Source organism: Cotesia glomerata, linkage group LG1 (assembly GCF_020080835.1).
Source record: "Cotesia glomerata isolate CgM1 linkage group LG1, MPM_Cglom_v2.3, whole genome shotgun sequence".
Taxonomy (NCBI): Eukaryota; Metazoa; Arthropoda; class Insecta; order Hymenoptera; family Braconidae; genus Cotesia; species Cotesia glomerata.
In genome coordinates, this window is record NC_058158.1 from 22,028,198 (window position 1) to 22,053,743 (window position 25,546).

General features: G+C 35.7%; 1 protein-coding gene across 2 annotated transcripts in view; it reads left to right on the forward strand.

Moving 5' to 3' along the window:
• The window catches only part of LOC123272630 (tRNA pseudouridine synthase Pus10), a 45,465-nt gene that overhangs the window by 10,235 nt on the left and 9,684 nt on the right, over positions 1–25,546 (forward strand). For both annotated transcript variants that reach the window (XM_044739552.1, XM_044739559.1), the window contains exons 2-3: positions 16,224–16,328; positions 23,945–24,249. In XM_044739552.1, coding sequence (XP_044595487.1) covers positions 16,224–16,328; positions 23,945–24,249 — 410 coding nt within the window. The remainder of the gene's footprint in view (positions 1–16,223; positions 16,329–23,944; positions 24,250–25,546) is intronic.

The window sequence follows — 25,546 nt, forward strand, 5'->3', positions numbered from 1 at the left end:
CAACATCTGCGTAAGATAGTAATTGACCTCGCCGTGATTCCGGTTAAGCCAAATGTCGATCCGAGGTATGAGGCGGTGCGTCCACCTACCCTTCTCTGCAGCATCCCATTGTAGTTGCCATCGGCCTATGCTGTTCTGCCGTTCTTCAATTCTAACTTCTTTAGGGCTCAGTGCAGTTGACCTTTTTTGTTGGTAAAGGGCTCGTCTTTCCTCTGCTAGAACTCTAAGAGGTAGGGTTCCGGCAATGATGCACACTGCTTCTTCCGATATAGTGCGAAAGGCACTAGCTACTCGTAGGGCACTCAGTCGATATACTGGTCCAGCTTTTCTCCATGATTTCTGGGTTTCCAGTGCATCAGCCCAAATGGATATTCCGTAAGTGAGCACTGATGTGACCACTGATGACAATAGTAGCCTCCTGCTCTGCATTGGGCCTCCGACATTAGGCATCAGCCGTGCGAGACTAGCCCTCACTACTGACGCTTTGTCACTGACGTGTTCCACCTGCTGCTTGAAGTTGAGTCAGGCATCCAGCATCACTCCCAGATAACGGATAAATGGTTGTGATGTTATTTCTTGTTCTCCGACTCTCAACTTGATGGTTTCTACCGTTTTTCTACGAGTGATGAGCACTGCCTCGGTTTTATGCTTGGCTAGTTGCAAGTTCATCATGTCCATCCACAAATTGACTCGTCTGAATGTAATATCAAATGCCATTTCTATCTCTTCGAGGTGGTTTGCGACGATCACGACAGCTACGTCATCCGCATATGCTACAAGTTTGACTCCCGTGGGCAATGCTATTCTCAGGAGGTCATCATACATGATGTTCCATAGCAGAGGACCTAAAACTAATCCCTGTGTGTACGTACGTGCGTGCGTGCACTATGTGACTCGCTTATAACTTTTGAACGACTGAACCGATCGGAACGTACTAAACGGCGTTCTAATGAGATCCCTCAAACTTAGATTTCCTGAGAATTTGAAACGATTCGGACTGATAGATTTTGAGAAATTTTGAAAAATCTTAAAAAAAAAACAAGAAAAAAATCATTTTTGAAAGTGGTTTTTTTGGAATATATTTTAAACGGCTCTATCGATCAACTTCAAAAACTAATCCGCCCTTAAGCTTGAAAAACCACGCTGATCGTCGCTAATCTGGTCAAAATTGGTCAATTCGTTCAAGAAATATCATGAACGAAAGAAAACCAAAAAAAGTGTTTTTTTGGAATTACTCCAAATTTCCTAGTTTTATCAATTCAAACTTAAAGATTCTTCATGAAACTAAAAAAATTGCGTCAAATAATGCCAACCGCATAAAAATCGGTTGATTCATTCAAAAGTTAGTGCGGTTTGAAAATTTAAAAAATATTGTTCTATGATACTCCCATGAGCTCGAAGAGCTCAAAATAACACATAGATTGTATTTTTGAGCTCGAAGACGTCATTAGTGCAGTTTTATGCACCTAGGTATGGAATTAGCGGGAAGTTGCACGGATGGCCTTCAGGGTCTACCGTTTTTCTAATTTTTTTTTAAATTTTTAATTTAAAATTAAAAATTTTTCTTTTTAATTAATTTTTTTTTAAACTTATTAAGGATTAGTTTTTTGATTTGGAATAAAATTATAATGTGTATTATTCATTATAATATACTTATTATTCATTCATATTATTCATATATATTTGATTGCAAAATGCACTTGAAAATGATAATGTAAAAATAGGTACTATCTGCAGATAGATTCTAGTTAAATTCCAAATGGACGCCACTTCTATGTAAGATGGGACTGATGAGCATGCGCGCGGTACTGACAACCATCTGAGACAAATAAATCTTAGATGGCTCTGAGCCCTATCTTGGATTTAACTGAAATAAACGGAAACTGTACCTACTACAGTCTACATAGAAGTAGTAACCATTTGTAAATTTTTTTCACTTTAGATGGAACTAGGTTCCGTCCAACATGGAAACCAGTTAAATCTCGTTTTTTCCGTGTATGGCATGAATCTAACTAAGATAATGAGTAAATTACGGCCGTGAAAAATTGAGTCTAAAAAAATTAATTTGATTCAAGAGAAAAATTGTTGAACCAAAACAATAATTTGTTTCTTGATTTAAGTAAATTTACTTGATTCAACCATTTTTTGTTTCAATTTACAAGAGCGAAACTCTTCAAAATAATTTTCTTGGTTCAAGGATTTTTTGCTTGAATCAAGTTAATTTTTTTTCAGGGAAAAGGATATATTTTAATTATAAAATCACATGATTTTATAAATTGCAATATTTTTGCGAAACTGTATTCAATATAAGTTAGTTTAATAACATATGGGTCATTCCACCAAATAAGAACATTTTTACGGGGCGACCCTCGCGGATTATGTTCAAAATTTATGGAGGTGTTCTCTATAATAAGAAATAAATTCCCCACAAGTTTCAACCCTTAATATGCAGCGGTTCAGGAGTTATGATTTTTTGAAATTTTGAAAAAAAAAATTTTTTACTTTTTTTATTAATTTTTCTGATGAGGAAAACTTTTTTATTAAAATCCATGAAAGATCTTATCTTGCGGGAAAAATTCTCAGCTTTTGAATGAAAATATCAATTTTATCATAAACACATCAGAAGACCCTTTAAAATCTAATTAAAGTGGAAAAATTGATTTTTCTCGGTGTGCGCTGCAAGGTACATCCAATTTGACTTTTTTTTCTGAATAATCAGAGTTTTTTACACAAAATATATGGTTTTCACGATGTGCATATTTTTTGTTCAATCCCAATTAAATTAAACGTAAAATCTTTATAATTAAAATATTTTTATTTTTGAACTTTTTTCAGATGTTGATACAGTTTTAATAAAATCATATCCAATTTCGTCATTTATCGGTAAAAGTGTGTAATGCCTTTGTACCCTTTACCGTTTTTGATGAAGAATATCGTACGTTTAACACATTTTTTTTTGTCTAAATAATCATCATTCGTTATGAAAGTAAAATCAACGCCTGTTTTAATTTATGATTGCCTAGGAATGAAAATCTTGTGGTGTCAGTATATGTTTTTTATTTTCCATTTGTAATGAAGCTCTAGCAGCATGTCGTTTTACTGAACCTGCAAGCCTGTCGCATGGTCCTTTGCCATGGGCAGTCGCAAAAAAATGCCACTCAGCGATGATTGGCTCAGTCAGCATAATGATAACATAAATTAGTAAATGTTTTTTTATTTTTAAATTGCTGAGGTGCTCCATCTGAGAAGTAAAAAATCTTTTCAATAACAGCAAATTTTTCTCTTAAAAAAGAAATCAATTGTTCTTGAAATAAATAAATCAAAACTGTGTCATGTTTAAGGCAATCTGAGATACCAACTAAGCCTACATGCTTAATAGTATCATTTTCGATTTAGTAAACCACCATTGGAAATATAGTAGCTTGGTCATTATTCCAATGATAGCCTTGGGCAGCTTCCTGCACAACAAACGCAGTTTTCTGCAAAGTCAAAAACTACCGCTAATTCGCCACTCTTCAAATTTAATTTCGCATTAGAGAAAAACCGACTTTGTATTTTCACTATAAAATCATGTTTTAAAAGTTTCTCAAGTTGCGTCGCTAAGGTATCATAAAGTCATCGGAATCTGAAATAACGTTTACAATGGTACATCGATCGGTTGATGTCCACATTTTAAATTCGATTTCATTTACATCAGATTCTTTAAACGATGCATGAAAGTAATTAATGATTTCTTCATTGTTTGGACATCTATTACAACTTCTGAAGAAGCACGATTCCGTTGGATTATTACAAACCAATTTATTCAATAAATTTTTATAAATTGGTTGAGTTTCCATAATCCAATCAGTATTTCTCGCAAATTTTGGAAAATTACATCCCACACGGAGAAAAAAATATCGTTAGAATAAGGATACGTATCGTTATTCTGACTATACGCCGTATAGTCATTTTTTTAGAGATATACGCTGTATAGCCAATTCAGCTATACAGCGGATCATCAAAATGACGATCCATATCATTATTTTAGCGTTACATTTAGTTAATTCAACTATACAGATCCTCACGTTAACAAAACAGTTGCCTGTTTTGACGAAACTACACATATTGACAAGATCTATACTCTGTATGCTTAAGTCAAACAAATGAATCCTTAAATCAGCAATCCGGATCGTTATTTTAAGGAAACGTCATTTGAGGATACGTTGGATAGTCATTTTAACAATATTTTTTTTTCTGTGTGAATAAGAAAATGAAATCGTAGTTGTGAGTGCCATCTGCATCGTATAAACTCAATTTTTTAACGAGCAGTTTGAAATTTTAAATATTTAACAGAAAATTATTTTACTATCCCGAATAATCGTATAACACTTAGCGGATATAACGTTTAATTCAATTGTGATTGAACAAAAAATATGCACATCGTAAAAACCATATATTTTGTGTAAAAAACTCTGATCTTTCAGAAAAAAAAGTCAAATTGGATGTACCTTGCACTGCACACCGAGAAAAATCAATTTTTCCACTTTAATTGGATTTTAAAGGCTCTTCTGATGTGATTATGAAAAATGGATATTTTCGTTCAAAAGCTGAGAATTTTTCCCACAAGATAAGGTTTTTCGTGGATTTAAATAAAAAAGTTTTCCTCATCAGAAAAATTTGTAACGGGTGTTTTTCCGCTCATTGGCCCCTTAATTAATTTAATGGAAATAAAACAATACCTAGCAAAAATGATTCTAAATTAACAAGGGCGCCACCAGGATTTTTCAATGCGGTTCCTGGAACCGGAAACCAGAGCTGAGTTTAATAATCTACAGGGAGAGAGAGTGGAGGAAGGTGGTCTGAAAGAAATAAATTTTTATTTAACAAAAATGACCGGTATTTATTTAACAATAAAATAGAATAACAACTCGTGCCCTCGCACGTACAATTAACAACTTAAGACTACAGCCTAACTAACGGCTGACCAGGACTTCTTAAAACTAACAAAAATTCTTAATCCTACAGTACCCTCATATGGAGCGTCTATACTGCAGTTTTTAACTAAGTCGCGCTGTCCACCGGACCCTCACGCTCTATCAAAATTCTTAATCCTGACGGTACCCTCTTATGGAGCGTCTATACCGCAGTTTCTAACTAAGTCGCGCTGTCCACCGGACCCTCACGCTCTATCAAAATTCTTAATCCTGACGGTACCCTCTTATGGAGCGTCTATACCGCAGTTTCTACCTTACTACCGCTGTACCCCGCTTGGCGTCTATACAACGGCTTCTAGGATTTCCCGCCCCGGAGTCAGATGGACTCAAGCGTGCTCAACGTGCCTCTTGAGCGGTACTATCTCACACACACATTACCCACGCGTCTCCACACACATATCCCGCTCACACACACAACTGACTCTACTTTACTTTTATTTTCTGGATTACAAAATTACTCCAAAAAAGTCAACGTTCAATTCTTACTAAAATTATTCAGTCATTAGCTCGAGATTAAAATCATAAACAATTTTCACAATTAATAATTACTACTTAAAATTTCCGACTTAAAAATCGACGCCTAAACTTATTTCAAAATTACCACGAGTTTAATACTCAGCACATTGTATAATCCTCAGAATATTCTCTATAAAATTAACTAAATTTCTCGGACGTAATCCACACTGATAAGTAGTTTTACAAAGAATTTTACCGGAATAATGGTATTAAATTTTACTTATTATAATTTTCACAGGCTTCAATTTCAATATAAGATTCAACCACGTGGAATTTCCGACTAGACAATTATTATTATTGTTATTGTCGACTGGATAATTAATTAACAACAATTTTATCTCGATGTAAAAATAAATTCCGAAAATCATCCACGGTTATTTCAATTTCTAATTTCGTCGCAATTTTCTTAATACTTAATTTTCCAAATAATAAAATAGTTTCCAAAATTAATACGATATCAATATTTAATTCCAGATAATAAATAGTCTTAATAAAAGATAATTCAATTGTTGTAAATAGTAATAATAATCCAGTTGTTAATTTTACGATTTATTGCGTAATAAAATCCACAAGGAATTTGCGCGCTCAAAATGGATGCCGGCGTTCGTTACCGCGTAGCACGTTTTGACCTCGGGTACCGAATACTATGTCGTGTCGATTGGAACCTTCTCGGTGTTCAGAATTTAATTAATATAAAATACATTTATTTAAACCAATCTCAAGATGTTAATAATTATTAACCAACTGTATTAATAAAATTAATTATTCACGACTTGCAAACCCAAGAGGTCTAGAACATTCCTCGGGTATAAACCCCCAGGAGGAACGCTCCCAGCAATTAACGAATCACTTCAATTAAATAATTAATTATTATTGAGCAAAATTATTAAACAATTGAATTATCCAAACTTGAATAAATAAAATGAGAAGTAGTGTATTTGATGAGCCGGGTATATGGCCCCAAGGCTCATCATTACCAAAGTCCAATACCTGGTGTAAATTTGGTTGAAGAAACTCTATGGTTGATACTCGCTTCCTTCTTTGGACTTCTTGATGTTACTCGTTCCAACACTTTACTACTTCTCCGGACACGTTTTTTTCGTTTTTCAAAGATTTTTATTGATATCATATAGTTAACATAGTTATTACAATATTATTACAGTATTTATGATTTCTGACCGTTGGTCTCTACTCACATTCAATATATATAGTTTTTGTTTATGGTTTACATATTTTATGAAAAATAACATACAGGATATTTATTATTTTTAGGAAAAAGTTTATAAAAAACCTAATTAGATTTATAATTACAGTAGTTGTTGTTTCTTACATACTAAACTTAATACTAGGACTAGAGAGTTGCTAATTAATTACGGTCAATTAGCATTTGGTTAGGCATTTTGTACTTATGCCATGGATTTACATTCATATCACCGCATATATTGTTCATGAACTCATAATTTTTGACTGATTCATAAAAGTTCATAGTATGACGATAAATGATGTCTTTAATTAATGGCAAACCTGATTGCTTATGTAATTCTATGATAGATGTACGAGGCTTAGCATTTATAGCCATCCGTATTATTTTGTTTTGGATTTTCTGCAAGCGGTCAAAATTATATCCTTTAGTATTACTCCATATAGGGGTCGCGTATAGTAATATAGGTCTTATGCACATATTGTATATAATTAACTTATTTCTTACAGATACTTTGCTGTTTCTATTGATTAATGAGTATAGGATAGAAATTGCTGCGTTAGCTTTGCTAATTACAGTCGATATATGTTTGTTAAATGTGAGTTTAGTGTCGAGTATAAGACCCAAATATTTCGCGTCATCAGTTACTTTGAGTTCTTGACCATTCATTTTAAGGATTTCGGTGGGAGATTTCTTTTTATGCGTAAATATTATAAATTCGGTTTTATTTACATTAATTTTTATTTTCCATTTAATATAATATTCATGTAGTATGTCTATGTGTGACTGAAGGTCTTTAATTATTACATCTTTAGACCAGGAGGTGGTTAACACCCCTGTATCATCTGCAAATAATGTTAATGTTATTTTATTATGTTTTGGGATATCATTGATATATAATAGAAATAGCAGTGGTCCAAGAATGGATCCCTGTGGTACGCCCGCTGTTATTTTGCGTTCAGAGCTGTGAGTGTCCCCCACTGCAACCCTAAATGAACGTTGATTCAAGTAACTAGCAATAAATTTGATTATGTATTTTGGTAAATTGTAGTTTGCGAGCTTGTAGATCAGAGCTCTTTGCCAGACAGTGTCGAATGCTTTCTCAATATCTAAGAGAAGCAGTCCGCTACTACGATTTTTATTAAAATTTGAACTAATATATTCTGTCACTCGCAGTAATTGCTGCACAGTACTGCGATTTTTCCTAAATCCAAATTGCTCGTTGATCAGGATATTATTTTTATCAATAAGATCTCGCAATCTATTATTTATTATTATTTCTAATATTTTACCAAGAGTGCAAAGCAAACTGATGGGACGATAGTTCTGGGGAAATAATTTATCCTTTCCTGGCTTATGGAATGGCAAGATAATTGCTTTTTTCCATGAGTCAGGAAAGTATGATAATAGCAAGCATGCATTAATTATATATACCAACTGTACTATTGCCTTTTTGGGCAATTGTTTCAGTACAATGTTTTGAATAGAATCATGACCAGGTGCTTTCTTTGCCTTAGTCACTTTAATAGCCTTGATAATCTCTTTCGATGTAGCCAATGGAATAGAATTACTGTCTAATTTTTCAGTTATTATACTTCTATAGATATGATTAACATTTTTTTCAGTTTTACAATCACTGAGATCTTTTGTTAATGTATGCGTCTCTTCAAACACATCAGAAATTGCATTTGCTTTATCGTCATTACTATAAACTAGCCCTAACCTTGAATGTAATGTTGGAATTTTATTATTATTTGATTTTGTTAATTTAATAGCATTCTACAAAGTATTATCTTTTATATTTAATGATTTAAATTTGGATTCAATAGTTTTGTTTTTGTATTTTCTAATTTTTTATTGTTTCCAGATGTACAGTTATTTTAATAACTCTGTTACATTTTACAATTGTTTATATCCTCAAACTGTATTTCCTGCTTTATTATCGAATTTCCTGCTTTTATTTTTGCGGCTGTGGTCCGACTTGTGCTTTCTGTACCGTATTTACCCTGCACCTTGCCTCTCAGGCTGTTGGAACAGAATTATGGGGAAACCACAGAGAAAACCCATGATAGTACAGTCGGAGCTGGGCTAAGTCTACAGTGATTGATAAGAAACTCTTCTTTATCGACCACTGAAGCATTAGGCCCTTCTCCTAGTGTACAGAGATCCCTCGCGCTAGCCAACGCTGACTAGAGTGGTCACTCATTCAAGTTGTTGCTTAAAATGGGTGATCGCTCAAGTCAGACGTGTGCCGCCCGGCTATCTCTGCCACGTTCAGAGGCTGGCAACGTAACGCACATATTTTTATCTATAATCACTGAAAAATATTGGTGCGTGCCGGGATCGAACCCGGGTCCCACTCTTTCGAAAAGCGGGCACCGAGCCGACTAGGCTATTGCCAACCCCCTGTATTTTCTAATTTCTATTCTGACTTGTTCGGCCAATGCCGAGTAATTATTTTTATCATTTATGTGCCTAGAACGCTGGAATTTGCGACGCCAATAGTTACGTTCTTTTATCATTTTTACAATAAAGTTAGGAAGACTCGAATTTACATTTTGTATTTTTATATGCGGAACAGCAATTTTAGTTGTATAATTAATTTGTTTGGTTAACAGTTCAACTGCATTATCAACATCGTCTATTGTATGTATTTTATTATTTATAGTTATTTCTTTATTTAATCGACTTCTAAATAAATTCCAATTAGCACGTTTGTAACATGGAAAAGTTTTAATAACTGGCGAGTAATCGCAATTATTCAGAATGAGTAACACAGGGAGGTGATCAGAGTCTAGTTCATTGATAGTCTCTGGCTTACTAGCCTGTACTATATTTTTATACAGCACTACGTCTATTACTGAGGGTAAACACCCATTGTTAGGAACAAACGTAGGATTATCTGGGAAAAGAATGTTTATCGGATTACGTTGGATTATATTAAATAATATTTTACCATTGGCATTTGCTCTTTTGGCGTGCCAGTTAGCATGCTTTGAATTTAAGTCTCCTGCTAATAAAACTTTATTATTTAGCTTAAAAATATCTACAAGATCTGACTCTTGAATTTTAATTTGAGGTGGGCAGTACGCTGAAACCAAAAGAATATTTCCCGGTATTTTGATTCCATGTGCTTCAATGTGCTTAGTATTTATTGGAAATTCCGAATGTTGTAAACTATTTTTAGCAAATATAACTACTCCACCTCCGTGCGTTACTCCATTTCTATCTTTTCTATAACAGGTGTAACCTTGTAAATAGCATTTGTTTGTATGCGTGAGTTTAGTCTCGTTAATCATAAGAAAATCTATGTCAAATTTATTTACCAAGTATGGTAATTCTAATAGTTTGTTAAGCAAACCATTCGCATTCCAATAGACAATGTTGATTGGTTTAGCAGCCATTATTATTTATACATTCACTTATTACTAATATTTTTGATATATCATCTTTACAATCTTTTAATTTATCATACAAATGCATAGTTACTGTAATTAACCTTTGAATATCACAAATTTCATTGAGTTTGTTTATATGTACTACTAGGTTATTGAATTCTTGTATTTGTTTAGAATTGTTATCATTACTCACTTTACTTATCGTACTACTTTTTCCTTGATTTTGTACCTGAGGCCTCGTCATTGGGCTTGGGAAGATGATGTCGGACTGCTGCTGGTGATCAGGAAGGACCCTCTGTTGATGATCTTCTGCTGTCGCTGCTGGCCATGTATGTCGTGAATAGGTTGTTGTGTGGTTAAATTGCGGCCTTGATTGCGGTGGCAGTGGAAAATGTTGTTGATCTAGCTTAAACGGTTTAGTTACACTCATATTACTAGGCTTTTGGCGCTGTGACTTTTGACTCTCTACTTTTTCAGTATGATTTATGTATTTCGGGCATAAACGATAATTTGCTGGATGCGGACCTTCGCAGTTTGCGCAAATAGGCGGCGTTGTTTTGTCTTTTTTACACTCACTGGTGAGATGTGACTGTGGGCATTTGACACACTTGGGTGGATTATTACAGTTTGAGATACCATGTCCGAATTCTTGACACCGATAACATTGCGTTATCTTTCTTGAATTTCTGTAGGGCTCCCATTTGATTCTAAATGATGCTATCGTTTTAATTTTTAATAACTTGGTTACATTCTCAGCACTGTCTACAGTCACCAAATAGATAGGAATATCATTTTCTACTGTTGTCGTTTGCATATTCAACCTCGCCTTCTTCTTCATCACATTTATTTTTTTAAGTGTGATGTCATGAGCTGCTGCTTCATATTGTATATCTATGATTTGTGCAGGAAACGGTAGATTTTTCAAAACCAAGTGTTTAAGTCTGTCTTCTTTACATGTATAAGAATGGTGCGGAACACCGTATAATGCTAATGCGGTTTGTACTCGCTTAAAATCTTCTTTACTGGTAGTATAGATGTTAATACCTCTTGGAGTTAATTTAAAGGATACTTCCTGTTCACATTCTTTACGCATCTGTTGCAGAAATTTAGTCATGTCCAGTATTTTTGATTAACAACGATTGGAGGTATTTTTTGCACTTTATTAGCACTGAATTCAGGTTCTCCTATTGATATAGTTGATTTATCACTGTCTTCGTTGTTATCAGCTGCTTCTTTGCGATTTCTCTTTCTTCTTTTGCCACCCTTGGCCTTTTGCCAGTCAACTCCATCACGTGCATCCATACTACTAGACTCCCCTTCTATGTTGACGAATTGGTAATTAGCACGATGTGTCTGACGCGATATATCTCAACTCTCTCCGGACACCACGCATGGCTCGTCTATATAACGACCCCAAAAATACCCCCTCCTGCTCTCTCTCTAGGCCCGAAGATCGATGCGCTCAAATGCTAGTCGAAAAGTTATCGATCTCTGGCGACTTATCGATTAAGGGTAATTTACCCTGTTACAAATTAATAAAAAAGTTAAAAAAAATTTTTTTTTCAAAATTTCAAAAAATCATAACTCCAGAACCGCTGCATATTAAGGGCTGAAACTTGTAAGGAATTTATTTCTTATTATAGAGAACACATCCATAAATTTTAAACATAATCCGCGAGGGTCGCCCCGTCAAAATGTTCTTATTTGGTGGAATGACCCATATAAATTTCAGGATCTTTTGAGATCAATACAAGGAATTAGAAAAAAAAATTGAGTCAAAATTTTAATGTCAATCGTCATTTTTGACGATTTCCAAAAATTCAAAATTTAGAATTTTTCAAAATATTTTCCCAAACATTTTTTTAATAGCCCCAAGTGTTCCCTTTCAAACAAACGAAAGGCCATCCCTGTATCTATAATAGCGTTCGAGATATTACAAAATCAAAATTGAAAAACTGGAAAAATCGCGAAATTTTGAAGTTGCATATCTTTTGAAAAAAAAATTTTTTTTTCCTTTGGCAGAACTCCGTTATATGATAAAAGAAATCTTCTGACCTAAATTTATCCAAATCGAAAGGGGTCGATTCTAACCATTGGTCGATTTGACATGGAATGAACCATAATATTATGTTAAAAAAATTATCATTCAGTTATATAAATGTCCATAATAAATAATTATCTTAAATTAAAACATAAAATAAATAAATATTAGTTTAATTATGTAAAAATATTAGATTTAATAATAATTTATTATTTATATAATGGAAAATGTAAATTTACTATTTAACCGATTAACTATTTAACTGGTTAATCAGTTAACCGTTTAACTAATTTAACCGGTTAACTAGTTGATCGGTTTAACTGGTTAATTAGGATTAACCAGCTGGCTGATGAACTAATTAACCTGGTTAAACTTTCTGGCCGGTTTAGTCGGCCAAATTGTACAGCACTACATTCATTATTTGCCCGTTTTCTCCTAATAACACAGGCACATAAAATAAAAAGTCAGTACTTATGACCAGGTCTATTTTTTAATACGCGAGAAAAAATTTTTCTATATAATCATGTATAATTGTATATAATCATTAGGGTGGGCCAAAAAAACTTTTAATTTTTTTTTCTTTAGCTACTACGAAAATATCGTCCAGGATGACGGAAAAAAAATTCTGGTAGAGTTTGAGCTCTTAACGTCTATATCTAGAGGTGTCACATGGTGATTTTTGATTTCCCATTTAAATAACACAGGGAATTTTTTTTTTGAATTTTGACGTATCTCAACGAGTTATTGTGTGGTAAAAATAAATAAATATTTTTGTAGGAAATTGAACGGCATACAAAAAAGGTCTGATATGATTTTTCGCTAAGTCAACTCGGTTAAAAGTTATTCGCAGTTAAAGTTCAACTTAAAATAATATACGATGAATTTCACAATTTTTTAGACTTTTTAACAAAAAAATAGCTTAAAATCATAAAACAACATATTTTCGGTGATTTTTCTTGTTTTTACTTCCCAAATTTATAGAGAAACGTATGTTATAAAGCACACGATTAGAATGAAAGCGTTGAAAACTGATTTCATTGTAGTCGGAAGTACTGTAAAGATTTTCGATGCGATTATATCTATCCACAGATTCGGTAGAATCTGGCGCCAAGTTCCGTTCAAATCCGTTGTCAACGGAGCGCCAGACTACCGACTATGTTTACTGTAAGCAAAACGGTATTTTGAGGTTGCAAAATTTTATTTAATTCTACGGTACTTTTTTTTCCTAAATTGTATATTATAACAGTAATTCATACTTTATTTTACTGTTATTAATTAATCATATTCACTTATAACAATTAATCTACTTGAAATTACTAAATTTAATCAGCACAAACTATAGCAACGCAAAAATTTCGATCCTGACTTTTTTTCGATGGGTAAAGTGATCTGCCACAGACTAAATAATTCGAGAATGCATAGTAATCCTTCATTAGATGGGAAACTACAGTTAAAAAAGATATTTCACAACTTGCATCTACACCCGCCAGGGTGCGCTGGAATTATTTTTATATAAGCTGTAGCTTCAAGAGGATAGTTTGTTATAAAAAATGCAGCCAACGCGAGATTTAAGTTGGTACCAATTGTAAATTTTATTATAATTACAAAAAATACTAAAATCTGAACAAAAACAGTTTCACTGTAAAAAAAAATCGCGAACGTACTTGGTGTGAGTCATTGTGTATTTTAATTTTTTTAGAGTCCTAGTAAATAGATTTTACGAATTTCATTAAAAGTAAAATATTTTGCAACCGCGCACACTAAATACGTTACAAAATTTTTTTTTAATTTTTAAATTTACAACAAAATTTTTTTTAATTTCCGAAAATCATAAGCAATCATATTGGTTACTTGGATTTTTTAATTTTTTAATTTTATATCTTTTTGTAAAGAAAAAGACAAATTTTTTTTTCTTAATAGTCTTATGAACGTGGATTTGGCGCGATTTTTCTTACAGTAAAACTGTTTTTGTTCAGATTATTTATTAACTAGCTGTTACCCGCTTGCTTCGCTGAGCACTTTATAGAATTGTATTTTTAGATCTAGACTTGAAATTTAATTGGAGTATTGTTTTGATTTGCACAGATTCCAAATGGAGCATTGAAAGTTTTAGTTAAAGTCGTTGCAAGTCTTATAAGTGAAGTTGAAATCTATCTACACTGATAGAAAATTTATGTTGACTCAAGAGATATTTTCTTGATCTAAGAATTTATTTTGGAAGACAAATGATTATTTTGCTTTAAGAATTTCTTGTCTTGATTTAGATTTTCTTGGCTTAAGAGTTGTATTATCTTCAATCGATACATTTAAGTTTTTCAATCAAAATAACATTATCGTTTAAAAAACTTAAAATAATTCATCAAAGTATATTTCAAAAACTAAATAGTCTTTAATTGTTATACCAAATAAAAATTATTTCTTGGAAATAAGTCAATTAAATAATGACTCATAAAAAAGGCATTCTTAACACAAGTCGGTAACATCTTGAATCAATGTTATCGCCTATCTTGAACCAAGAGACAAAAATTCTTGAAAGAAATATATCTATATCTAGTTTCAAGAGTTCAAGTTTTGAAGAAAAAAAGTTTCTTGAATCAAGATTGATTTTCTATCAGTGTAGCTTCAAATGCGAAGAATTTTTCTGTTTAAAATTTTCTCAGTGACATCAATTTTTTATAGAAAATAAATTCAACATGTTTTTTACAAATTCTAATTAAATAATTAGCCAAATTTATTTTTTATACATCAAATGTTTGGAAAATGCATTCATTTTCATATGTTGCAAACCCGCGATCTCGCAATAAGAACAATTTACGGGATATGTGATCAGCAAAAATAACATGTATGTAAAATTCTTAGTCCTTTTACTAAATAACTATCATTAATGTCAAGTTTTGAAAACGTTACAAAGACTTTTTCCCTGCTGCAAGAGAGACGATTTTTGTAAGTAAATTTTTAGAAAATTTTATTGAAGCCCAATAGACTTGTCCTAAATTTCATGTCTCAAAAAGTCCCAGTTTATAAACAACATTTTTCCTATTCTACACATCTCTCTGACACAGCCAGCATATGAAGTCAATTATTGCGAAATTTGTTTTTAGCTGATATCTAATTATTAAGAAAAAAAAATATTTAAATCGGTTAACCCTGGAGGCCATTTCTGGAATTTCCTGTTTCTCTTGAGGTTCTATCAAATTTTATTTCTGTATGTACTGTATTTAAAAAATATAAATTTTTTGACAATCAACACGCCTGCACTCCTGTAGGGGAAAGGAATTTCATAAGATTTTGTTCGAGATGGTTTCTACAACATAAATAAAAGATTCCTACAAAATTTTGAGTCCATAGATACTATTATTTGGAAATATAAAGTTACAGTTTGGAAATTGAAATTAAACATTCTAACATCCACCCACGCAATCCCTATTGGAAGTAGAATTTATTGAAATCCGTATTGAGATGATCTCTACATGACAAATAAAAGAATACTACCAAATTAAGAGTCTGTAGGAACTATAGCTAGTAATTTTAAAATTTTCATTGTTAATACCCACCCCCGCAATTCGTATTGGGAGTAGGTTGTATTATAACATAAGTTTTTCTTAATAAATTTGGGAAGTAATAACAAGAAAAATCACGAAAAATATGTTGTTTTATGATTTTAAGCCGATTTTTTGTTAAAAAGTATAAAAAATTGTGAAAGTCATCGTAATATTATTTTAAGTTGAACTTTAACTACGAATAACTTTTAACTGAGTTGACGTAGCGAAAAATTATATCAAACCTTTTTTGTAGGCCGTTCAATTTCCTACAAAAATATTTATTTATTTTTACCACACAATAACTCGTTGAGATACATCAAAATTTCAAAAAAAAAAAAAAAAATTTCCCGTATTATTTAAATGGAAAATCAAAAATCACCATGTGACACCTCTAAATATTGATATTAAGAGCTAAAACTTTACCAGAATTTTTTTTCCGTCATATTGGGCGATATTTTCAGAGTATTTTCAGAGTAGCTAAAGAAAAAAAAATTAAAGTTTTTTTTGGCCCACTCTAATATATATATTATTTCAATAAATTTGTTGCAGATAAAAAATATTTTTGGAGACTCAGAATCTAATCAAACGTCCGAAATATGCATTATATGTTTGGGAATCCTTCAAAATGAAATTCAGAATTTATCAGTAGAGAAGGTAAAACTTTTATAAATAAGTACTTTAATCCAAAAATTAACTGTTCGTTAGGGGCCATTCATTAATTACGTAAAAGTATTGAGGGTAAGGGGGGGTTAAGAAAATCTCTACATGTCCTTATGTTGGGAGGGAGGGGGGTGAAATTCATTCTTGCGTAATATAAATATTTCGTGAATCAAAATTCAATACTAAAAATCTAATTCCATTTTGGATTCCAAATAGTTTTCTTAATTTTAAAGTATACAGTCGAATTTTTATTTTATTTAAATAATTTTTATTGCTTATTGAAAAAAAAATAACTTATTAAAATTTCATATGTTTTTATTGTTATCCATGTTTGGTTCTACAGAAAAAATTATAGTACATTTTTTCGAGTATTATCGTATTTTTATTATTTAGAAGATCAAGGTAGAATCTTACGTAAGAAAGGGAAGGGAGGGTTCGAGAAATCTTACGTATACTTACATGAAGATAGGGGGGGGGGCGGGGGCTCAAAAGTCACTAAAATTGTCCTTACGTAATTAATGAATGGCCCCTTACTCGCAGTCAGATGCGATGAAAATTTTATTTTGCGAAATTGAATTGAAAACAATAACTCTTTAACCGAGTTTTTTACCTAAACGAAAGCTTCTTCTCTGAAAAAAGTAGACAATATAAAATCAAAATCATAGTTTATAGTCAAATCATAAAATTTATTAGTTTTAAAATTTTCATGAAAAACAAAAATGTTTTCGTATAAGTATCGTGTGTTATGATGTTTACTATGAGAATAAATTCGTTTTTAATAAGTAACTTATTTTTATTGTCATAAAAATGCATTATTATATTACGAAAAATTAGGAAAACGGTTGACCCAGAAGGCCATCCCTGCAACTTCTCGCCAATTCCATACCTAAACGCTTGAAATTGCACTTAAGACTTTTCTGAGCTCTTCGAGCTCAAAAATACAATTTGTGTGTTATTTTAAGCTCTCCGAGCTTAACGAAATAGCTTTTGTATGTTTTTGTGCTCTTCGAGATCAAAAGTCTGATAGAAGTTTAATAAAACACTATTTTTCAAATTTTCAAACCGCAATAACTTTTGAATGAATGAACCGATCTCTACGTGGTTGACGGTATTCGACGCAGTTTTTTAAGCCTCATAAAGAATCTTCAAGTTCAATTTGATAAAACGAACAATTTCGGAGTAATTCCGAAAAAACACTTTTTTCGGTTTTCTTTCGTCAACGATAACTCATGAACGAATCAACCGATTTTGACCGGATCGGCGGCGATCGACGTAGTTTATTGATGTTAAAAGCTGATTAGTTTTTGGAATCGATCGGTGAAACCGTTTAAAAGTTATCCCAAAAAAACCACTTTTGAAAAAATTTTTTTTTGTAGTTTTTTTGAGATTTCTCAAAATCTACCAGTCCGAATCGGTGCGAATTGTATTCAAAATCTAAGTTCAGGCAAACCTTTTCGAATGACACCAACAGCGATGAAATCGGTCGAGCCGTTCAAAAGTTATGAGAGGTTTACTCTCGGGGCAGAAGAGATACTGCTACCGGGCGCGTCTCCCCGAGCGGATGGGAGAACGCTCGCTGTCCTTGGATGACACTTAATCTCTTAGTTGATGAGGTACAGCGGGTAGGAGCCAAGCAAAATAACCAAACAAAATAAGCTCCCGTGGACAAAACTCCCCTTTAATGGGTTGGTCACACTAACTGACCTAGCAAGACGATTGGTTCCTGCTGTAACTCACTGGGAGTGTCCGGAACCTGTATCGTAGTTTCCGACGATGCAGGCCACGGCTGATGTGAGCTTGCTCTGCCGAGGTGAAAGTTGCAGCAGTGGATCAGGAGCCAGCCACTTCGGGCCTTGATCAGGAAGTACGCAGTGAGTGTTAGAGATCGGAATCTTCACCGCTCCGAGCGAGTCTAGTCCGTCCGTGTATTCCGGGACTGGCTAAGTGTCGGCTAGGCCTCAGGGAACTGGGGTAGGAGTACTATCTCCGAGGGTACACCCGTTTCTAGTTATGGCAACCCGCTCCACTCCGTACGATGCGCTGGTAAATCAAAAAAGTATGAGTAACTTATAGGAAACAAACAAGAATAGAAACGGGCTTCATGCTCAACAAGCAGCGATTGAAGCAAGCGCTGACATGAAGAGAACGCAAGCGTTGGAGCGCCTTGAGAAGCTGACCATTGAGCTGCAAGAGTTTGTCCAAACTAAGGTCAATATCCACAAGGAGATAAAGACCAAGACAACCGGTGTAGTCAATGCTCTTGGAAGATTCAAGAAACTGGACGAGGAATGGCAGTCATGACGACGCCGCATTGAAACTGAAACTGAGACGGAAGAAGCAATGGACACTGGAGCCGACGGTGACGGTGAATCTGCTGCTGAGGACAAGGGTGAAACTGACACAAGGTCTGGAAAGAGAAAGGACCGAGATTCGCCAGAGCCAACCGACAAAGTCACAAAGAAGAAGGACTTGAAAAAAAGCCCTCCCCAACGACTGGCAGGGTAGGGCGACGAACCCAAGAAGACGACTGACTGGGAAAAAGTACAGTCTAAGAGGAGAAGAGAAGGCTAGCTAGAGAGCAACTCTCAAAACAGCTGCCAAAGAAGCCCAGGCCAGAGCCTAAGCAGAAAAAACCACGCAAATGGATCAGACCCGACGCACTGATCATCCGCCCGGCTGAGAAAACAAAGTATGCCGAGATTCTGTGTCGTATAAAGCAGGACGTCCCAGATGAGCAGGTTCGTTCAACTGTGGATAAGATAAACAAGACCAGAAGTGGGGACTTGTTGATTACGATTTCGAGGAAGAGCACTGACAAAGGCCAAGGTCTGCAAAAGACGATCGCGGACATCCTTAAGGAGGAGGCCAAAGTGATTTGCAAAGGGCCCAGGAGACCATCGAGATCCGAGATGTCGATGACGACACGACGAAAGAGCATATTCAGACCGCTCTAAAGAGGGAAGCTGGAGAAAGTTGTGAAATCCCACTAGAGGCAATCAAGATCCGTAAAGTCTTTAGGGGTACCCAGACAGTCACAGTGTCACTACCAGCAGCTGCAGGGAGGGAAACTGCAAAATAAGGATAGGCTGGTCTATTTGCCGAATGAGAGCAACGAAGAGACCCATACAATGCTTCCAATGCTGGCACTTTGGGCACTTCGGATCGCAGTGCAAAAGCGAAGTCGACCGGTCTAAGCTCTGCATAAGGTGCGGAAAAGAAGGACACAAAATTGCTGATTGTAAAAATCCAGCTAAATGTGCACTGTGCTTTGAACGGCATGACGTAGAAAAGGCGGCTCACCATGCAGGCACGAACAGATGCCCCATCTTCCAAGAAGCGCTCCAGAAGATAACGAAGCCAAGAACATGAAGATAGTGCAGCTCAACCTCAATCATTGTGAGGCTGCGCATGACCTGCTCATGCAAACTGTGCGCGAATTAGAGGCAGATGTAGCACTTATAAGTGAGCCTTATAGACATCTGAGTAACCAACCCTGGGAATCCGACAGCACTAACAAAGCCGTCATCTGGTCCTGCGGTAAATGTCCTTTTCAGAGAACAGTCAACAATAAAGAAGCTGGCTTCGTAGCAGCAAGGGTAGATGGCCTCCGCTTCTACAGTTGCTATGCACCACCTAGTCTCTCTAATGAGCATTTTGAAGACTTCCTTGATCGGCTAACTGAGGACGCAAGAAAACACTTTCCCGTGGCAATAGCTGGTGACTTCAATTCCTGGGCAACAGACTGGGGCAGCAAGTTCACTAATACACGATGGAAAGCACTTCTCGAGGCAATGGACACTCTGGACGTGATCCTTTTTAATACCGGTGACACGCCAACGTATACTAAGGGAGAGGCAAACTCAACTGTCGACCTTACATTTGTCAGCAGTTGCTTAGCTCGAAGAGGTTTTTCTTGGAAAGTATTGAACATCTATACAGCCAGCGACCATAGTGCGATACTATGGGAAATATTAACTGGCCAGAAACTAACAAGAGACAACAGGAGCGCTAGCGCGGTTGGGTGGAAAGTTAAGTCTCTCGACCCCACTGCTTTAGTAGTAGCCTTAGAATGCAATCCGATCATCTTAGAAACTGCTGAAGAGAAGACCAAGGACCTAATGAGAAGAGTCACCCAGGCTTGCGACGCTAGTATGTCTCGGAAACGTCGCATAAATTCAAGACCTTCAGTGCACTGGTGGAACGATCACATTAGCATTCTACGCTCAAAGTGTCTTAAAAAAAGAAGAAAGTCTCAGCGTGGCTACAGACGATCTAACTCCGCAGAGCTGTTGGCAGATTATAAAAAGGCCCGTCGAGAACTGAACAGAGCCATCAAAGAAAGCAAAAGACGTTGCTGGAAGGAACTGGTCGCAGAAGTCGAGAAAGATCCATGGGGTAGACCGTATAAGGTGGTTATGACCCACTTGAAATGCCAACCAATGCCATCACCTACGTGTCCACAACTCCTAGAGAAGATTGTTACTACGTTGTTTTCCCAACATCTGGTATTCACCTACAAGTTGGAGCAGCTCAATTCTGAAGACATCCCAACTATCACGTTGGACGAGTTGATAGAGGCAGAAAATCGAGTAGGGAATAATAAGGCGCCGGGATTGGACGGAATTCCTAATATTGCCCTGAAATCAATCCTTAGGGCAGCACCGACATTATTCCTGGACGTTTACGATACATGTCTGAAGGAAGGGACTTTTCCTCAGAAGTGGAAACAGCAACGGCTAGTGTTACGTCCGAAGGGGAAAAAGCCGCCGGAAGAACCGTCATCCTACCGACCACTCTGCATGTTAGACACGGCCGGCAAGATATTCGAGCGCATAATTCATCAGAGAATAGAGGCTTTAGTCGATCCACTCCTAGCAGAGAACCAGTTTGATTTCCGAAAAGGACGGTCAACTCTGGATGCTATCAAATTGGTTGTTGATATAGCCAAGAATGCAATCGCCGGAACGAGATGGAAGGGTGGAATGAAGAAATACTGCTTGGTGGCTGCTTTGGACATCAAGAATGCCTTCAACTCCGCTAACTGGGACTGCGTTATGCGGGCTCTAGAAGAAAAAACCATACCAGGATACCTTCGCAGAATAGTAGCGAGCTACTTCACGAACAGGCTTCTGAAATATGACACGACGAATGGTACGGAAGTATATGAAATCTCCGGAGGAGTGCCACAGGGATCAGTCTTAGGTCCTCTGCTATGGAACATCATGTATGATGGCCTCCTGAGAATAGCATTGCCTACGGGAGTCAAACTTGTAGCATATGCGGATGACGTAGCTGTCGTGATTGTCGCAAAGCACCTCGAAGAGATAGAAATGGCATTTGATATTACATTCAGACGAGTCAATTTGTGGATGGACATGATGAACTTGCAACTAGCCAAGCATAAAACCGAGGCAGTGCTCATCACTCGTAGAAAAACGGTAGAAACCATCAAGTTGAGAGTCGGAGAACAAGAAATAACATCACAACCATTTATCCGTTATCTAGGAGTGATGCTGGATGCCTGACTCAACTTCAAGCAGCAGGTGGAACACGTCAGTGACAAAGCGTCAGTAGTGAGGGCTAGTCTCGCACGGCTGATGCCTAATGTCGGAGGCCCAATACAGAGCAGGCGGCTACTATTGTCATCAGTGGTCACATCAGTGCTCACTTACGGAATATCCATTTGGGCTGATGCACTGGAAACCCAGAAATCATGGAGAAAAGCTGGACCAGTATATCGACTGAGTGCCCTACGAGTAGCTAGTGCCTTCCGCACTATATCGGAAGAAGCAGTGTGCATCATTGCCGGAACCCTACCTCTTAGAGTTCTAGCAGAGGAAAGACGAGCCCTTTACCAACAAAAAAGGTCAACTGCACTAAGCCCTAAAGAAGTTAGAATTGAAGAACGGCAGAACAGCATAGGCCAATGGCAACTATGGGATGCTGCAAAGAAGGGTAGGTGGACGCACCGTCTCATACCTCGGATCGACATTTGGCTTAACCAGAATCACGGTGAGGTCAATTACTATCTTACGCAGATGTTGTCGGGACATGGGTGTTTTCGAGAGTATCTACACCGCTTTAAGCACGATGACTCTTCGGAGTGCCCGTCCTGCCCAGGAGCTGCTGAAGACGCGGAGCGCGTCTTCTTTGTATGTCTTCGTTTCGATCCACAGTGTGAAGAACTGGAGAGGATCCTGAACCAGAGAATGCAACCAGATTCACTAGTGGAAGCAATGTTGTCATCAGAAACTGCCTGGAACGCTACCAACACGTTTGCAACAGAAGTCCTTAAAGACTTGCATTCCACCGAAAGAAAAAGAGCAAATAGCAGAAGATAGAAGGAAGGTAGTTAACACCTTAGCCACCAGAAGGAAGAACAGTAGCTAGATCCTCCCTTCACGAAGTAATGCCTGACGGCGGTTTCCATGAGGGATTAGAGGAAAGAAGGAAAAGGGGTTTAGGGTTTAGTGGGTAGGGGCGTTAGTGTCGAGTTTTAGTATGACGCTGCGTCGAGTCGCCACATATCCAGGCCAAACAACTATGCCTAGAATCCGTAAAAAGGATTCCCCCCCCCCCTAAGGGGAAAAAAAAAACACACACGCACACGCACACACACACACACACACATACATACATACATACATACATACATACATACATACATACATACATACATACATACATACACACATGCTGCAAAGAAGGGTAGGTGGACGCACCGCCTCATACCTCGGATCGACATTTGGCTTAACCGGAATCACGGCGAGGTCAATTACAATCTTACGCAGATTTTGTCGGGACACGGGTGTTTTCGAGAGTATCTACACCGCTTTAAGTACGATGACTCTTCGGAGTGCCCGTCCTGCCCAGGAGTTGCTGAAGATGCGGAGCACGTCTTCTTTGTATGTCCTCGTTTCGATCCACAGCGTGAAGAGTTGGAGAGGATCCTGAACCAGAAAATGCAACCAGATTCACTAGTGGAAGCAATGTTGTCATCAGATGCTGCCTGAAACGCTACCAACACGTTTGCAACAGAAGTCCTCAAAGACTTGTGTTCCACCGAAAGAAGAAGAGCAAATATCAGAAGATAGAAGGAAGGTAGTTAACACCTTAGCCACCAGAAGGAAGAGCAGTAGCTAGTTCCTCCCCTCACGAAGTAATGCCTGATGGCGGTTTCCATGAGGGATTAGAGGAAAGAAGGAAAAGGGGTTTAGGGTTTAGTGAGTAGGGGGCGTTAGCGTCCAGTTTTTGTATGACGCTGCGTCGAGTCTTCACATATCCATGCGAAACAGCTATGCCTGGAATTCGCAAAAAGGATTCCCCCCTCTAAAAGAAAAAAAAAAAAAAAACACACACGCACACACAGTGAGACATAGTGGGACCCTCGCGGGGATAGTCAGGGAAGCTTTCTAGGACCTCGAAACGTCGAGATCTGATGAAAACTCGATTTCCGAAAAAACAGGGTAAAACCAATAACTTCCCGATTTTTGAAAATTTTCAATTTTTTTAGCGGGCAGTTAAAAAAATTTTGTAGAGCTTTTTAAAACTTAACTTATTTTTGAAATGCATCTAAAAATTACTATATTGTTTTTTTTTTTCTCTTGTAGATTTCACGAGAAATAGAACTAAGTGGGTTCGACTCTGAAGTATTTACATGCACGTTAAATATACCCATTTCCGTAAAGTTAAGAGAAAAATCAATTTCGACGTTTTTTAATCAGAAAACGAAAGAAAGCCATTGGAATGGTCCTAATATTAACAAATATAGTGTCAAAGAAATTTGGAAAATGTTAATCTTGCCTAAAGTTGAAGAAATGACTTCGAAACGACAAACTACCTCTCTTGCATCTTCTCCTTTTTCTGTAAATATATTTTTTAGTTATTCCAATGATGAAATCGATTGCAAAAATTTGTAAGTAAATAAGTCAAATATTTTAACTTTCTATTAAGAAAATTGTAAATTTTTATAACTTACATTGATATTTGATGAACTTACATTTCTGCACGCCTGATAACGCTAAGCGATTGAGGTAATGCTTGACTCTTGGCATGTCAAAGTCAAGAAATTTTGTGATGGCTTTCAAATGCCTTTATCATATTCATATTACGCTTATACGTTAATATTTATAAAAATTCACTATAACATTATACAAAATACTATTTATACAAATTTATACAAATATTATACAAAAGCAAAACAACTTTTTTCATTTCTCTCGCGTAAAAACTATGGCACCATTTAATCCAGTAAAAATTAGATTAAGCAATCATATTATTAGATTTTTTAAGACTGATCGCGCATATGACACGAAAAATGCGCGCCAATAATTAAAAAAAAAAGTCAGAAAATGCTCTAAGAAATTACGTAACTATTTTTTTCTTTTAAAAGTCATTTAGACAGTTTATTTTTTTCTTGAAAAATAAATAAGCGTTATGATGCGTGCACTTTTTGACTCAAAATTTTTTCTATTTCAATCAAACCGTACTTAGGGATTTCAAAAATTTTTATTTTCTTAACAAATTTATCAAATAATTTTACTGATTCGAGCCATATTTTTCGGTGACGGGTAATCAATTATGCATATTCAGAACCCTACAAAAATGTCATAAAAACAATTTTTTAATCGAAATTCAATCACACGTGATGACCTGACATAAAATTGTTTAGACCATCGATGTCGTGTAAAAATTTGATTTTTAACAGATAAAAAAACTCTAAAAATTTTTGATTCATTAAACATTTACGTACTCATTTAACTAAATTATTATACAATGAGTGTAATGAAAATTTCGTTAAAATCTTATTATCATACCGAAATCACCACAAAAAATCTAAAAAGCGCTTGACCCTGTAGTCATCCTTGGAACTTCTCGTTTTTTTGACCTTGAAACATTCGAAAATGTTCTAATTAGTTGATTTTTGAGCTTTTCGAGCTCGAAACCTGAGAATTGTTTCAGATCATCATTCTTTTGAGATTTTCAAACAACAATATTATATTAAACGCGTCTTTCGATTTCAATTCACTTGACGGTGTACGACGCAATTTTTAGTAGATTTCTTTAGAAATCTAACTATTGCATTGAGTCTCATGATGGAAGTTACCGAAAATGTTCATATACTATATTTTCGGGAGTCAACGATGTTCAAAAAACAGCATTTGTTCAACAGTTTATATATATATATAGAGTGTCCTAAAAGTCACGGACGC